Raw genomic sequence first — 16,242 nt, 5'->3', positions numbered from 1 at the left:
CTTAGTTATTTTAGGTAAGCTGGAGCTGTATTAAAGGGGAGCCTCGAATGCTGGATTTAAGATGGGCCTCTATTCTCTATGCAACAAAGGTCCAGCCCTCTGAGGGTAGAAACATAAGTAAAATTTTATGTTGAGAAGATGACATTGGCAGTGTATGAAAGACAGGCTGGAAGCTAGCCAGAGTAAACAGGAAGGACAATTCCTCAGGACAGTTGCTCAGGGTGAGGATTTGAAGTGGTCTAGTGGGAATCAGCATGTACATGAGAGACAAGGCAAAGAAAGAATCAAGAGGTCTTGCCAACTTTGTTTGTCGGAGGGCATGGAAAAGTAAGTTCTGGGGTCTGGTTGAGTGTGAAAAATAGTGATAAGAGAAGAAGCTGGTACAGAAGTCAGAGTGTGCTAGTTGGAGGGTGGTCAGCATGAAGAGACAGCAGATGGAACTGATCATGAGGGCCTATACTCTGAAGAGAAGCTTGGTTACAGGAATAAGCTTCAGAGTTAATAGTGCAGGGTAAACTTATGGAAATGGGTATGAACACTGAGACGGGCACATGCAGAATGGAAAGGAGAGGGACCAAGCCTTGTTGAAAGCTAAAATGTGTATAGTAGGAAGAACAATGGTCTAAAAAGAAAAGGAGCCAGTGGCAACAGAGAAGAATGAGGGAAATTGAGAGCCCTCTGAAGAGGTAGCTATGGTCTCAGAAGAGTAGGAAGTGAGATCATCTGCTGAGGGAGAAAGGAAGGGGAGGAGCTTCACATAGTGAAAGGATTGGAGGAGTTTTCCAGTGGATTATGGGAGAGAGTTGAGAAGAGGTGAAGAGATGGCTAACTGAACAGTGCTAAGGGCCTAACCAGATTAGTTGGGTGTGGTGGGTGTATTAGTTTGCTAGGGCTGCTATGACAAAGTACCACAAACTGAGGGGTTTAGACAACAGAAAGGTAGTGATTTACACTTCTGGAGGCCAGAAAGTCTAAGATCGAGGAGTTGGCAGGGCCTTTCTCCCTCTGAGGGCACTAGGAAAGGATCTGTTCCAGGCCTTTCTCCTGGGCACCAGTCATATTTGATTAGTATCTCATCCTGCTCCAGTATGATCTTAACTAATTATATCTGCAATGACTATTTCCAAACAAGGTCACGTCTTGAGGTACAAGGGGCTAGGACATCTACATATAAATGGGATAGGTGAAGGGCTTCCTAGGGCATTAGAAAACTAGAGGCAGAGATGCTGTTCAGGGACACCTGAGTACCGACTCTGGTTTCTTCCTGATCCTGCAACAGGCCATGAGGCTGTGGTCTTAGAAGTGTATACCTTGAGGCTGTAGTTTAAAAGCTAACAGTGTGGCCAGGCACGGTGGCTCACGCCTGTAATCCCAGCAGTTTGGGAGACCAAGGGCGGTGGATCACGAGGTCAAGAGTTCAAGATCAGCCTGGCCAACATGGTGAAACCTCGTCTCTACTAAAAATACAAAAATTAGGGCCAGGTACAGTGGCTCTCGCCTGTAATCCCAGCACTTTGGGAGGCTAAGGTAGGTGGATCACGAGGTCAAGAGATCAAGACCATCCTAGTCAACATGGTGAAACCCCATCTCTACTAAAAATACAAAAATTAGCTGGGCGTGGTGGCACACGCCTTTAGTCCCAGCTACTTGGGAGGCTGAGGCAGGAGAATTGGTTGAACCCGGGAGGCGGAGGTTGCAGTGAGCCAAGATTGCGTCACTGCACTCCAGCCTGGAGACAGAGCAAGACTCCCTCTCAAAAAACAAACAAACAAAAACAAAAATTAGTTGGGCATGGTGGCACATGCCTGTAATCTCAGCTACTCAGGAGGCTGAGGCAGGAGAATTGCTTAACCAGGACCTGGGAGGCGGAGGTTGCAGTGAGCCGAGATCACACCACTGCCCACTCCAGCCTGGGCTACAGAGGGAGGCTCCATCTCAAAAAGAAAAAGAAAAAAATAAAAGCTAACAGTGTTGACTCCGAGCTGGAGTGTGCCTGGGCTTTAACCTTGGCTCTGCCACGTATTTATCATGTGCCCAGAGACAAGTGATCTAAACTTACTTTACTCAATTTCGTGTCTATAAAATGGGAATAATAATAGGACCCATCCCATAGGGTTATGAGAACCAAACACAGTAATAAATAGCATGCCTAATGAAGTTGTATTATTCTCATTTTATAGATAAAGAAACTGAGACATATAGATTAACCAACTTGCCCAAGACCATCTAGTAGCAGAGTGAAAACCAGTCTATAGAAATCAAAAGTTCATGCTTTTCACTATTATGTTACTTTGTTTCCAGTATTAGCTGATTCGTTTGTCCATTAATTGGATATTAGCATTTAAATAAAAAATTGATAAAGAAAAAAGAAAAATCAAACATTTTCCTTTGTCTGTAAAACTTTCTTCTGGGGGTGCTGGGGAGTAAATTGGCTACAAAATCAATTACAAGGAGAAGGATTAAATATAAAGTGTTAAAAACAGGAATATAATTTCCAAGTGCTCTTTTCCAAATATTACCACTACAAGGTTTGAACAGGAGAAAGCCAGTAGAGATAAGAAAAATCAAAACTGAATAAACTAGATGTTAAATCAGCTTCTATTTCTTCTTGTCTTTCCTCCCATTTTCTCCAGTTGCCATGCTACTCCTGAGGATCTAGGATAATACTGAAAGAAGCACATATGGGGCACAAGATTTCTAGCACTTTAAAGCTTAATGCTTTAAAAGTATGTTTTGAGGCTTCTTTAAAAGTTTATGGATCTTGCTCAGAGCTGGAGTCGGAGCCCCGGAGGCTGCCGCCGAGAGTGCCCGCGAGCCCGCGGCCCAGCCGAAGCTCTTTCCCGCCGCCTCTCTGCCCCTCGTCCCCGTCCAGCCCCTCCCGACCCCCAACCCAGCGCGGTCCCCTGACCCTCAGTCCGGCCCGGTCTGGCCTCCCAGCGGGGTCACGCAGCCGCCCCGGGGAGGATGAAAGGAGGATAAATGGTGCGCAAGGCAGACAGCGGTGCCTTCCTGCTGCTCTTCCTGCTCGTGCCGCCACAGCCGCTGCGGCCAGTGGGGCCCCTCTGCTGAGACAGGCTCTGTGTCCAGCACCTGCTCCGGGTCACGCTCTGGGGATGTAGGAGTCGCACGGCTGTCTCAGCCTTGGATTTGACTTTGGCCTCATCCACCTCGGGGCCACGCGAGAACCACGTGGGTTACCAAGTTAAAGGGGAGAGAGAGGAAACTGACGAAAATGGCGGCTCATCTGGGACTGCCTTCCTTCTCTGGCTCCACCCTTGACTTCTTCAGAGCTCGGGCTTGAAGCCTTGAGCTCCATGTTATTCCCTGGGCCGCAAGAAGCTCACTAGGCCCCCTATTCAGAGTAGTGTCTCTGGAGGCTGTTGCGGGGGCCCTTCCTCTATCTCCCTGGTCGACGGCTCGCTGGGGATACCCAGGATCTCCGACTGCCTGGACATTTGCGTTTCTGCCCCTTCGGGTTTTGTCTCAGGCTGTGCCTGGGGCTGTGCCTCTCCCTCAGGCTCCAGCTTGGTGGCAGACTTCTTGTCAGAGGCAGGTTCGGGGGTCCACAAGGGTTCAATTCCCCGGGAACTCTCCCCCTCCTTGCTGATGGCCACAGAGGGAGATCCCCATGCCTTGGGCTGCATCCAGCAGTGGCTGAGGATCTCGTCGATATGGAGCCGCCTGTTGACGTCGGGCTGCAGCATGCGGTAGATGAGGTCCTTGCACTCGCCTGTCAGGTGCTTGGATCGTGGAAAGTTGAGGCGGTGCTCCTTCTGGATACGCAGCATCTTCTTGATGTTGGAGTCGTCGTAGGGCATGGAGCCGCAGACCATGATGTAGAGGATCACGCCTAGGCTCCAGATGTCATACACCTTGGGCTGGTAGGGAATGCCCTGCAGCACTTCTGGGGCCGCATACGCTGGTGACCCGCAGAAGGTCTTACTTAATGCCATTCGACCACTCTCATCCCGCAGGCAGCGCTTGGAGAAGCTGAAGTCAGACAGCTTGATATTGAAGTCCTTGTCGAGGAGAAGGTTGTCACACTTGAGGTCCCGGTGGACGACATCCAGGTCGTGACAGTACTTGATGGCCAAGGAAAGCTGGTGGAACTTCTTGCGAGCTTCGTCCTCATGCAGGGCTCCCCGGGTTTTGATTAACTCAAGGAGGTCGCCCTGGACCGCAAGCTCCATGACGATGTAGACCTTGCCATGTGATGTCTCAAAGATCTCGTAGGTCTTGATGATGGAGCAGTGGTTTAACATGGCCAGAATCTCAATTTCCCGGGGAAGGAATTTCTCCAAGAAGTCTGCAGGGGCTTTCTTGCGGTCGATGATCTTGATCGCCACATTGAACTTCAGGCGCTCCGAGTAAGCAGATTTTACTTTTGCATAGGAGCCCTCTCCCAAATTTATCCCTAGGAGGTAGCCTCGTCGCTTGAGGACAGCTGCGTCATCCATGGTCCCAGGAGTGCCCAGTGCCTCTGAGGCTGCCCTCTACAGCCCCGAGGGGCATGGGCCAGCAGTGTGCTCATTTACATCCTGGACAGAGAGTCCTTTGGGCTGGCCAGGCCTGCTGTTCCTGCCTCCTAGAGGCCAAGACTCTGGAGTGGAACATTTGGCACTGTCTCCCAGGTGACTTCAGTGAGTGAAGTCACAAAGGAGGAGTGTCCTGGGGGAATGAGGCTCTGGCCTGAGGCACTTGGACTTGGAATCCTGGAAGGCTGGCCAGTAGGCTAGAGCAGACAAGATGAGCAGAGAGTGGCCTCATGTCTTGCTGGGACCTGAGGTAGAAGGGGGCTGTGTGGGACACATGGGTCTGCCCATGCTTCCAAACCCAGAACCAGGCCTGCTTGTGCAGAGGTGAGGCCAATTCTTGCAAGCCAGGGCATCTGAGGAGGGTTTAATAAAGGGACGATTAATAAAGGTGGGAGTAGAGTGTAGGGAACTCTGAGGGTAACACAGGTACCCCAAGGTAGTAGCAGACCCCTGGCCTGCATGGAAAAGGGTGGGAATGGTCCCTGGAACCCAGAAAGAGTAGTGTAGACAGGACCACCTTGAGAGAAGCAGTGGCTTCGGTGGGGAAAAAGCCAGCCTCATTGACCCTACAGGCTGGCAGGGGATGGGAGGAAGTCCCATCCCTGAGCTCTTTTTCTCCCCTTCAGCCCTTGACGCTGTCCACACAGGCAACCCTCAGGGGTGCAGAGCAGGGCCAAGAAGGGTGGTGTGTCAAGAAGGTAGAAAGTCTCCTGGCCCTGGAGTCATGCAGTTTGAGATGTCTGGATTCTGCCCCCTCTCTATACATCTCTTACCTTGTCTGAGCCTTTGATGGCTTCTTACAGCAGCTCTGTGGGAAGACAAGTAGCAGGAGTTCTGCTCTTGGCTGTGAGCTCCCTCCTGGGGACCTGCCCGGCCACGGCCCTGGCTGGGCTCCCAGGGCAGATCTGGGGCTGGGGGCTGAAGGTGGGGCCTGGATGCCACCCTGAGCACTGGCGGCTCCTCTGAGGACATTACAAGCAGTAAGGGCAGCACTGGACAGCGACCATCGTTTCTGCTGGCAGTGGAGCCTCTGCTATGACTGGTTCTGTGTCCAGCACCTGCTCTGGGCCACACTGTCTGGGAGAAGGATTTGCACGACTGTCCTAGCCTTCAATTTGACTTTGGCCTCATCCACCTAGAGGGAGTGAGCACTTCTTCCTCACATAAGCCAGGTGGAACCCTGGGCCCCTCAGGAGTGAGTTAGTAGGGCTGGATGTCGCTCAGGCTGGGTTGAGTGCCCACCAGCTATGACCCTTCTCCCTTTTCTCTGCTCCTTCACCTTCTTCCCCAACCCTGACTGCCCAGTGTCAGTCCTTTGTATGTGGTTGGTGCTCCTTCCCCCAGACATGCTCCTTCTCCTTCCTGCTGGGGATACCCCAAGTGCTGTCTCTTGGAAACCAAAAATAAAATTCTGATCTCCCCAGCCATCTGAAGGGACCACTCCTCTCAGCCAAGGGCATTCCAAAGTTAACCTGAAAAACTAGTTCAGGCCATGATAGGAAGTGGGAGTCTGGTAGGCCGCATCATCCCTCCTCCCTTCAGGTTTCAGGCACAGCTGAGCAGCAGTAACATCGACACAGAGACCTGAAGACTGACAACAGACTCTCGCAGTAAGATACAGCAGGCTCTGAAAGAAACTGAAGCATTTTACTATCAAACAGATTTCTTTGACATATTTTGAAATAGTTCTGCAAAGCTGTCTCTTGTGAGGAAAATCTACATTCTGTAAAGAATCTCCTTCCCTTTCCAGGTCTTTTCTACTAAGAGAATTAACTCATTCTGATAAGAAACATTAACAGTGTGTTCTTTCTGAAGCCTGATACCTGGAGGCTTCATCTGCCTAAGAACCTTGGTCCCCAGAGACAGTTCCTCCTATTGATTCCAGGTCTTTAGATAAACACTTTGAGCCAACTGCCAATCAGAAAATCTTTGAATCCACATGACCTGGAAGCCCACCTCCCACTTTCAAGTTGCCCCTCCTCTTCCGACTGAACCCACGTATACTTTACATGTACTGATTGATATCTCTTGCTTCCCTAAAATGTGTAAAACCAAGTTGTCCCTACCCCCTTGGGCACTTGTTGCCAGGATCTTCTGGGGCTGTCCTGGGCCATTAATCACATATTGGCTCAGAAGAAATCTCTTTAAAAAAAGTTTATTTATATTGCTGTCTACAATGAAAAATATCCAATGTTATGTTTACTCTTTGTAATTAAATGCTAAAAAATTTATTTTGAACCCAATGCTGTTTTCTTTACTGAGTTATCCTACAAAGGCAATAGGGAAAGAAAGCAGAGGCAAATGCAAGAGAGAGCAGGGAAGACAGCTTCTTGCAAATTGGGCTTTCTCATTTGCGTGTCCCCTGGCTGCCCTCAGCACAGAGCTTTACACACAGTCATAAACACTGGCTGAGTGACTGATCATAGCAAAGAAAAGAAGAGAAAAAAAAAATTCATTTTCCTCCATTGCTCCCTTACCCCTGTTATGTTCTATGTCTTCCAAGGATAAAGACAATGAGGTATGAGGTATTCACTCAAAATGATAATTACCTTGGGATTATGTAGAAATATTGTATCTAAAATCCTAAACTGACAGGATCATTGAATATTTATTTGCATTTTACAAAAATCTGGGCAACAGATGATACACATACACTCACACATATACACAGACATACAAAACACCTGGAGATCATGGAGGAATATTGTTGCACTTGAATTATATCTATTTTGGCTCAAAATTCTCTGAGATATATTTCTAAAATCTACTCTGCCATCTCTCCCACCCCCTTTTTGTCTTTGGTTCTTCAGATGCTTTAAATTCAAAAGGTTCCTTATCTATATCCCAGATAGAAGAGTTATTCTAAATCCCTGACCAAGGCATTTTATTATTGATTTGATTGCTCTTGGGTGTAGAGTGAATAGGTAAATATATGCTGTACAGGGAATTTTGGCAGGAGTGGTAAGGGGCTCCGGCTCTCTGCTTCACACCTCAGGTCTGCTCCTTCAGTGCCATGTGGGATTCTCTTTGGATACCATCTGATAGGTTGGGAAGGCATCCTAAAATCGATGCTGAAGTTGTCAATATCAGCAGTCTATGGACCTAGTGACAGAGCAAGCAGAACTCTGAGAATCTGGGAAGAAAAGCAGTTTTCTAATGCAGATTGCATGAGAGGAGAGCCAATTCTTGGTCCTAGGGTTCTGACAACTCATTTTGTGACCTTAGGCAAGTGACCTGTGTTTCTTGCCCCTAACTTTCCTTATTTTTGGGTTATGGGGGGGGGATCTTTAGCTAGAAATTGTTAAGGTCCTATAGAATGACACCTAACACTTTTTGATTCTATATCTAAAGACATGTTATCAAGGGTTCCATCTGCCATACGGTGAGGTGTAGGAGGTGAGGTAGTTAAGAGCATCAGACATGGAGCAGATAAATCTGGTTTTAAATCTCAGCGGCCACATCTTATTAGTACAATGTGACTCTTGGAAAGTAAGTTTTACAGATGAAGTTATCTAATTTACATAGTTATCTTACAGAGGCAATTGGAGAAGTATATAAGGAAAAAAGGTATGCAAAATAGGTATGCACTTTACAGTGATTGTGAGGATTAGACATGGTGATTCCTGGTATATTACCTCTTATGACATCATAATGGTCTAAAGCAGAGGCATTCTACTCCATTGGGTCCAAGTTATGTAAAAAATAATATTCAGTATAACATAGATTATACCTTAGAATATCCCAGAAGGGATCCTGTAAACAATTTTCTAGTATCTGTTAAATACTTTTCTTAACACTATTAAGCACTATAGGGAAGCTAAAAACACTATGATACGGCCTCATCTTCTAAAAATTTGTCATTTAGTTGATGAAACCACTAGAATATAGATATGAATGTCATAATATATAAAATATTAAACTTAGATAGATTTTTTAAAGTACTTATTTTGCGGTAAATTGCCTAAGCTTATGGGAGAGAAAAAAATCAGAGGGCTGGGGTTGCCCAGAAAGGTGTTAGAGCTTCCTTGGGCAGGATCCCCTGGCTGGGAGGTGACCCAGGATAGGGTGTGGAGGCAGTGTCTTCTAAAAGCACAGTTCCTAAAACCAAAGGACACCAGGAACATAACAATGCAGGGTCAAAGTCTGAGCTAAGGAAACAAAATTTGAAAACCAGGTTGAAAATTCTAAGAGATCAGACAGAAATGTTTCCATGGTTTAATTTGGAAAAGGTATAAGGAGCCCAGGTTGCTGATCAGTTAGGCCGGCCAAAGCTGGAGCGTCGGGGAGCAAGCCTAGTGGTAAAAGGCAGGCTCAGAGTGAAGTGTCAGTCAAGTCCTAGATCTGGGTGTGGAGGCATGCTGAGTGCATTTCAAGTGGCTCACAAACGAAAATTGGAGGGTTTCACGGAGGTGATGAGACACACAAGGCCTTGAAACAAAGGTAGGCGTACATAGGTGATATAGGAAAGGGAAATGGCATTTGAACAAAACACAGATAAATGAATGAATATGGCCAAGAACAAACCTTTATTAGATGACAAATGCCTTGGAAAGGATAGAGATGAATATAACATGGTAGGTACCCTCAGAAGGTCTCTCAGTGTTCTGGCCTACCTCACAACTGGAAGCATTAGGAAGCAAAATCCAATGGCCAGTCATAAGTTTTCTGCTAGAGACTCATGTCACTGAAGATAGATGAGGAGGCAAAATCCTAGCCTGTGGCAGTTAATCTTAGGTTGTGATGGTTAATAACTGATTCAATCTCTTTGAGCCTCAGTACATACATTTGTAAAATAGGGACTATAATAGTTTCTAGCTCATGGGATTATTGTAAGGATCCAAAAATATAATGATATATAATACTTAGCAAAAGGCTAGCACACAGTGGCTACTTAGCAAGTGTTGGCTTTTATTATTATTATTAATGGTCATTTTATTTTTACAGACAGAGTTTTGCTCTGTTGCCCACACTGGAGTGCAGTGGCACAACCATACCTCACTGTAGCCTCAACCTCCTGGCCTCAAGGGATTCTCCCACCTCAGCCTCCCAAAGTATTAGGATTATAGGCTTGAGCCACTGTGCTTGATATATTAGTGGTCATTTTATTACATCTGAGCTATCATTGCTGCCTTAGTGCATACCCTCATCTCTTCTCACACAGTTGCTATGATAGTGCCCTTACTGGTCTCTCTACTTCCAGTCTGGCATTTCTCCTCATTGCAGCCCAGTGCTCCTTATTAAAGATCAATCAGGATATTTTATTCTCCTGCTTGAAATTCTTAAGTAGACTCTCATGGCCCTTAGAAAAAAGTAGAAGTTCCTTCAGAATCTGAGGCCCTTTATCATCTGGATCCTGCTACTGCCTCCTGGCTCCCTCAGATACTCTACTTCAGCTACACCCTCCACCCACCCCCAGGCAGATTCACAACACTTTGATTTCATTTTGTCATGGACACACCACTCTATAGTGTATTTCATCTAATTCCAACCAAATGTTTCCATGGCAAATGCTGCATCTTACTGGTCTTTGGATTCACAATGCACAATGCTCCATAGGTACTCAATAGATACTTATTTGAAGAAAAGAAAAAAAATGAGAAAGTAAAGAAATGGAAGGAGAAAGAGGGAGGTGGAGGAGGAGAGAAAGAAGACAGGGAAGGAATAAGGGGGGAGAGAAAAAACAAAGGGTGAGAAAGAAAAACAAAAGTAGAAAGAATGATGTCTATATCCTTTAAGGGAACAGGTAAGAAACTCATTTTCAGTAGATCTGTTGGCAAATAAAGAAAGAAGAGGAGGAAGAAGGAACAGTAAAAAGAGAAGAAAAAGAAAGAAATCAGGGATGATATCAGAAGTTTAACAATGCATATAATTACTATGGCTGATAATGAAAGATCCACCTGACTTTTTATATTACTACTGGAATTATAGTGTGACAGAGACAATCATTAATGTGTATGTGTTCATAGCATTTTCTCCTCCTTTCTACTCCCTATACTCACTGCGTATTTGCAGATTAGGTTAATAGGGAAGATAAATAAATAGGAAAGACAGATGCAGAATTAGAAAAAAACAAGTTCTGGCAAGGTGTGGTGGCTAACACCTGTAATCCCAACACTTTGGGAGGCCGAGGTGGGCAGATCACTTGAGGTCATGAGTTTGAGACCAGCCTGGCCAACATGGTGAAACCCTGTCTCTACTAAAAATACAAAAATTAGCCAGGTGTGGTGGCAGGTGCCTGTAATCCAAGCTACTCAGGAGGCTGAGACAGGAGAATCTCTTGAACCCAGGAGGCGGAGGTTACAGTGAGCCGAGATGGCGCCACTGCACTCTAGCCTGGGCGACAGAACAAGACTCTGTATCAAAAAAAAAAAAAAAGAAAGAAACAAAACTAAAAAACAAGTTCTATTTATAGAGAATGGTGTAAAACTGGGGCTGGAAAACATTTTCTACAAAGAGCTAGGAAATAAATATTTTAGGTTCTGAGGGCCTCATGTGGTCTCTATCACTTATTCTTTTTTGTTTTGTACAGCACTTTTTTTTATTATACTTTAAATTCTGGGGTACATGTGTGGAACGTGCAGTTTTGTTACATGTGCCAGGGTGGTTTGCTGCACCCCCAATCCGTCACCTACATTAGGTATTTCTCCTAATACTATCCCTCCCTTAACCCCCTCCCACCAACAGGCCATGGTGTGTGATGTTCCCCTCCCTGTGTCCATGTGTTCTCAGTGTTCAACTCCCATTTATGAGTAAGAACATGTGGAGCTTGGTTTTCTGTTCTTGGGTTAGTTTGCTGAGAATGATGGTTTCCAGCTTCATCCATGTCTCTGCAAAGGACATGAACTCATCCTTTCTTATGGCTGCATAGTATTCCATGGTGCCACATTTTCTTTATTCAGTCTATCAATGATGGACATTTGGATTGGTTCCAAGTCTTTGCTATTTTGAATAGTGCTGCAATAAACATACATGTTCATGTGTCTTTACAGAATGATTTATAATCTTTTGGGTATATACCCATTAATGGAATTGCTGGGTCAAATGGTATTTCTAGTTCTAGATCCTTGAGGAATCACTGCACTGTCTTCCACAATGGTTGAACTAATTTACACTCCCACCAACAGTGTAAAAGCGTTCCTATTTCTCCACATCCTCTCCAGCAGATGTGGTTTCCCGACTTTTTAATGATTCACATTCTAACTGGTGTGAGATGGTAACTCATTGTGGTTTTGATTTGCATTTCTCTGGTGACCAGTGATGATGAGCATTTTTTCATATGTTTGTTGGCTGCATAAATGTCTTCTTTTGAGAAGTGTCTGTTCATATACTCCACCTACTTTTTGATGGGGTTGTTTTTTCTTGTAAATTTATTTAAATTCTTTGTAGATTCTGGATATTAGCCCTTTGTCAGATGGGCAGATTGCAAAAACTTTCTCCCGTTCTGCAGGTTGCCTGTTCACTCTGATGATACTTTCTTTGGCTGTGCAGAAGCTCTTTAGTTTAACTAGATCCCACTTATCAATTTTGGCTTTTGTTGCCATTGCTTTTGGTGTTTTAGACATGAAGTCTTTGCCCATGCCTATGTCCTGGTGGTATTGCCTAAGTTTTCTTCTAGGGTTTTCATGGTTTTAGGTCTTACATTTAGGTCTTTAATCCATCTTCAGTTAACTTTTGCATAAGGTGTAAGGAAAGGGTCCAGTTTCAATTTTCTGCATATGGCTAGCCAGTTTTCCCAGCACCATTTATCAAATAGGAATCCTTCCCCATTGTTTGTGTCAGGTTTGTCAAAGATCAGATAGTTGTAGATGTGTGATGTTATTTCTGAGGTGTCTGTTCTGTTCCATTGGTCTATATATCTGTTTTGTTACCAGTACCATGCTGTTTTTGTTACTGTAGCCTTGTAGTATAGTTTGAAGTCAGGTTGCATGATGCCTCCGGGTTTGTTCTTTTTGCTTAGGATTGTCTTGGCTATGAGAGGTCTTTTTTGGTTCCATATGAAGTTTAGTTTTTTCCAATTCTGTGAAGAAAGTCAATGGTAGCTTGAGGAGGATGGCACTGAATCTATAAATTACTTTGGGCAGTATGGCCATTTTCATGACATTGATTCTTCCTATCCATGAGCATGGAATGTTTTTCCATTTGTTTGTGTCCTCTCTTATTTCCTTGAGCAGAAGTTTGTAGTTTTCCTTGAAGAGGTCCTTCACATTCCTTGTAAGTTGGATTCCTAGGTATTCTATTCTCTTAGTAGCAGTTGTGAATGGGATTTCACTCTTGATTTGGCTGTTTGTCTGTTAATGGTGTATAGAAATGCGTGTGATTTTTGCACATTGATTTTGTGTCCTGAGACTTTGCTGAAGTTGCTTATCAGCTTAAGGAGATTTTTGGCTGAGATGATGGGGTTTTCTAAATATACAATCATGTCATCTGCAAACAAAGACAATTTGACTTCTTCTTTTCCTATTTGAATACTCTTTATTTCTTTCTCTTGCTTGATTGCTCTGGCCAGAACTTCCAACACTATGTTGAACAGGAGTGGTGAGAGAGGGCATCCTTGTCTTGTGCCAGTTTTCAAAGGGAATGCTTCCAGTTTTTGCCTATTTGGTATGATATTGGCTGTGGGTTTGTCATAAATAGCTCTTATTATTTTGAGATACATTCCATTGATACCTAGTTTATTGAGAGTTTTTAGCATGAAGGGTTGTTGAATTTTATTGAAGGCCTTTTCTGCATCTATTGAGATAATCATGTGGTTTTTGTCATTGGTTGTGTTTATGTAATGGATTACATTTATTGATTTGCATATTTTGAACTAGTCTTGCATCCCAGGTATTGAGACAGAGTCTTGTTCTGTCGCCCAGGCTGGAGTGCAGTGGCATGATCTCGGCTTACTGCAACCTCCACCTCCTGGGTTCAAGCAATTCTCGAGCCTCAGCCTCACAAGTAGTTGGGATTACAGGTGCCCACCACCATGCTCAGCTACTCTGTGTGTGTGTGTGTGTGTGTGTGTGTGTGTGTGTGTGTGTGTAGTAGAGATGGGGTTTCGCCAAGTTGGCCAGGCTGGTCTCGAACTCCTGATCTCAGGTGATCTGTCCACCTTGGCCTCCAAAGTGCTGAGATTACAGGTGTGAGTTACTGTGCCTGGCCTGTATGGCATTTTTAAAATATGAAAACCATTTTTACATCTGGATGGTAAAAAATAGGTTACAGGTCAATTTTAACTGGCAGGTCATAGTTTGCCCATTCCTGGAAAGAAGGGGAAGAAGGAACCAAAGAGTCTGACAGCCTGTAAAAAGTTTTAGTTGAGAGATCAAAGTAAGGGATGAGAAGAGACAGATACTGTAGTAGCTATAGGGTGAAAGATAGAGATTGGGATTACTACATCTATCGTTGTAGGTTCTAAATGGATCCTCCTTAGATGTCCTTCAAGTTACTGGATTGAGTTTCTTTGAAGGAAAAAAAGTGTTAAATCTGGGGTCTACATGTCCTAGTCTTATTTCCTTCTAAACTATACATATCCACATGTCTAATCTTGTTTCCACATCTAAACTATATAGCCTTGAGAACAATTAAGGGAAGGGTAGATAGCCATCTACATGGTATTTGGCCTTCAAACCAATGCTTAGTTTCATTACTAGGACTCAAAGGCCATCTATTTGCTTTTCTTATCGTTGCTACTGGCTCCTGGCTCTGTTATTTATGCTAACAGAAAAGGCTTCTATTGTTCATCAATTATTATAGCTCCTTTAGTTTAATGGTTCATTTAGTATTACAATTCTCTATATTGAAGGCCTTGCATCAGTTTCTGGGCCAATGACCTGATGACGATAACAACAACAACAATAGTAATTTAAAAGTGGGCTTTACTACTGTTCCATATCATTTATTCCCACAATAACCCTATAAAGGAAGTATTCCTCTAGATGAGAAAAGTGAGGCTCAGTGCATTTAAGTAACTTATCCAAGGGGAGAGCTAGTAAAGGGCAGAGCTTTATATTTATCTGACACAATGCAGTCTCTTAAAAACAATATCCATTAATGCTCACAAACCAGTAACCCAGATACAGCCCAGACACTTTAATTCTCTCCACCTTGGAGTATGGTCATGGTCTCACTTTGATCCTCAGTTTCCAAGAAGGCTGAAGTACCCTTCTTTGTTTGATTTCTGAATTGGGTTTAGGGCACCAGGTCTAGGGATGTTTGGGAACATCATATACTTAAAATTTCAGAAGTCCTAGGGACAGCAATCAGACAAGAGAAATAAGTAAAAGGAATCCAGATAGGAAAAGAAGAAGTCAAACTATCTCTCTTTGCTGACAATATGATTCTATACATAAAGAATCCTAAAGACACCATCAAAAGGTTCCCAGAACTGATAAACAATTTCAGTGAAAGTTTCAGACTACAAAAATCAATGTATTAATACAAAAATCAGTAGCATTTTTATACACTAATAACGTTCAAGCTAAGAGTCAAATCAAGAACACAATCCCATTTATAGTAGCCACACAAAAAATAAAATAGGAATACATCTAACCAAGGAGATGAAAGATCTCTACAAGGAGCACTATAAAACACTGCTGAAAGAAATCATAGGTGACACAAAGGGAAAAATATTCCATGCTCATGGATTGGAAAAATCAGTATTATTAAAATGGCCATAAAGCCCAAAGCAGTCTACAGAGTCAATGCTATTCCTATCAAACATCAAACTATCAACGTCATTTTCACAGAATTAGAAAAAAACTATTCTAATACTCATATAGAATGAAAAAAGACCCCACATAGCCAAAGCATTCCTAAGCAAAAATAACGCTAGAGGCATCACATTATCTGACTTCAAACTATGTTATAAGGCTACAGTAACCACAACAGCATGGTATTGGTACAAAAACAGAAACACAGACCAATAAAACATAACCCCAAAATAAAGCTGCACATCAACAGCCATCTAATTTTTGACAAAGTTGACAAAAATAATCAAGAGGAAATGATTATTCAATAAATGGTGCTGGGATAGCTAGCTAGCCATATGCAGAAGAATTAAACTGAACTCCTACCTTTCACCATATATAAAAATTAACTCAAGATGGATTATAGATTTAAATGTAAAACCTCAAACTATAAGAATAGAATCTTAGAAGAAAACTTAGGCAACACCATTCTGAACACTGGCCTTGGGAAATAACTTACAACTAAGTTCTCAATAGCAATTGCAACAAAAAAATTGACAAGTAGGACATAATTAAACTAAAGAGCTTTTGCGCAGCAAAAGAAACTTTCAACAGCGTAAAGAGACAACCTATAGAATGGGCAATATCTGTAAACTATGCATCTGACAGTCTAATGCACAGGATCTATAAGGAACTTAAATCAACAAGCAAAAAATATATAACCCCATTAAAAAGTGAGCAAAAGACATGAACAGACTTTTCTCAAAAGAAGACATATAAGTTGCTGATAAACATGAAAAAAATGCTCAACATCGCTAATCATCAGAGAAATGCAAATCAAAACCTCAATGAGACACCATCTCACACCAGTCAGAATGGTTATTATTAAAAAGTCAAAAAATGACACATGCTGGTGAGGCTGTAGAGAAAAGGGGATGCTTATGCACTGTTAGTTCAGCCACTGTGGAAAGCAGTTTGGAGACTCCTAAAAGTACTAAAAATAGAACCAGCAATCCCATTACCTGTCACATGTTCTC

The 16,242-nt window shown here is 43.5% G+C and overlaps 3 protein-coding genes across 3 annotated transcripts in view; all 3 read right to left on the bottom strand.

Moving 5' to 3' along the window:
- The window catches only part of REEP5 (receptor accessory protein 5), an 806,416-nt gene that overhangs the window by 558,296 nt on the left and 231,878 nt on the right, over positions 1–16,242 (bottom strand). The gene's annotated exons all lie outside the window — the stretch shown is intronic.
- The window catches only part of MCC (MCC regulator of WNT signaling pathway), a 475,168-nt gene that overhangs the window by 421,055 nt on the left and 37,871 nt on the right, over positions 1–16,242 (bottom strand). The gene's annotated exons all lie outside the window — the stretch shown is intronic.
- Positions 2,583–4,745, bottom strand: TSSK1B (testis specific serine kinase 1B). The gene has a single exon (XM_050793087.1). The coding sequence runs from the start codon at positions 4,455–4,457 to the stop codon at positions 3,357–3,359; it is 1,101 nt and encodes a 366-aa protein (XP_050649044.1). The 5' UTR covers positions 4,458–4,745; the 3' UTR covers positions 2,583–3,356.

Source organism: Macaca thibetana, chromosome 6 (assembly GCF_024542745.1).
Source record: "Macaca thibetana thibetana isolate TM-01 chromosome 6, ASM2454274v1, whole genome shotgun sequence".
Classification (NCBI taxonomy): Eukaryota; Metazoa; Chordata; class Mammalia; order Primates; family Cercopithecidae; genus Macaca; species Macaca thibetana.
Note: the sequence above shows the minus strand (reverse complement) of the source record. Positions and strands in the feature narration are given on the sequence as shown.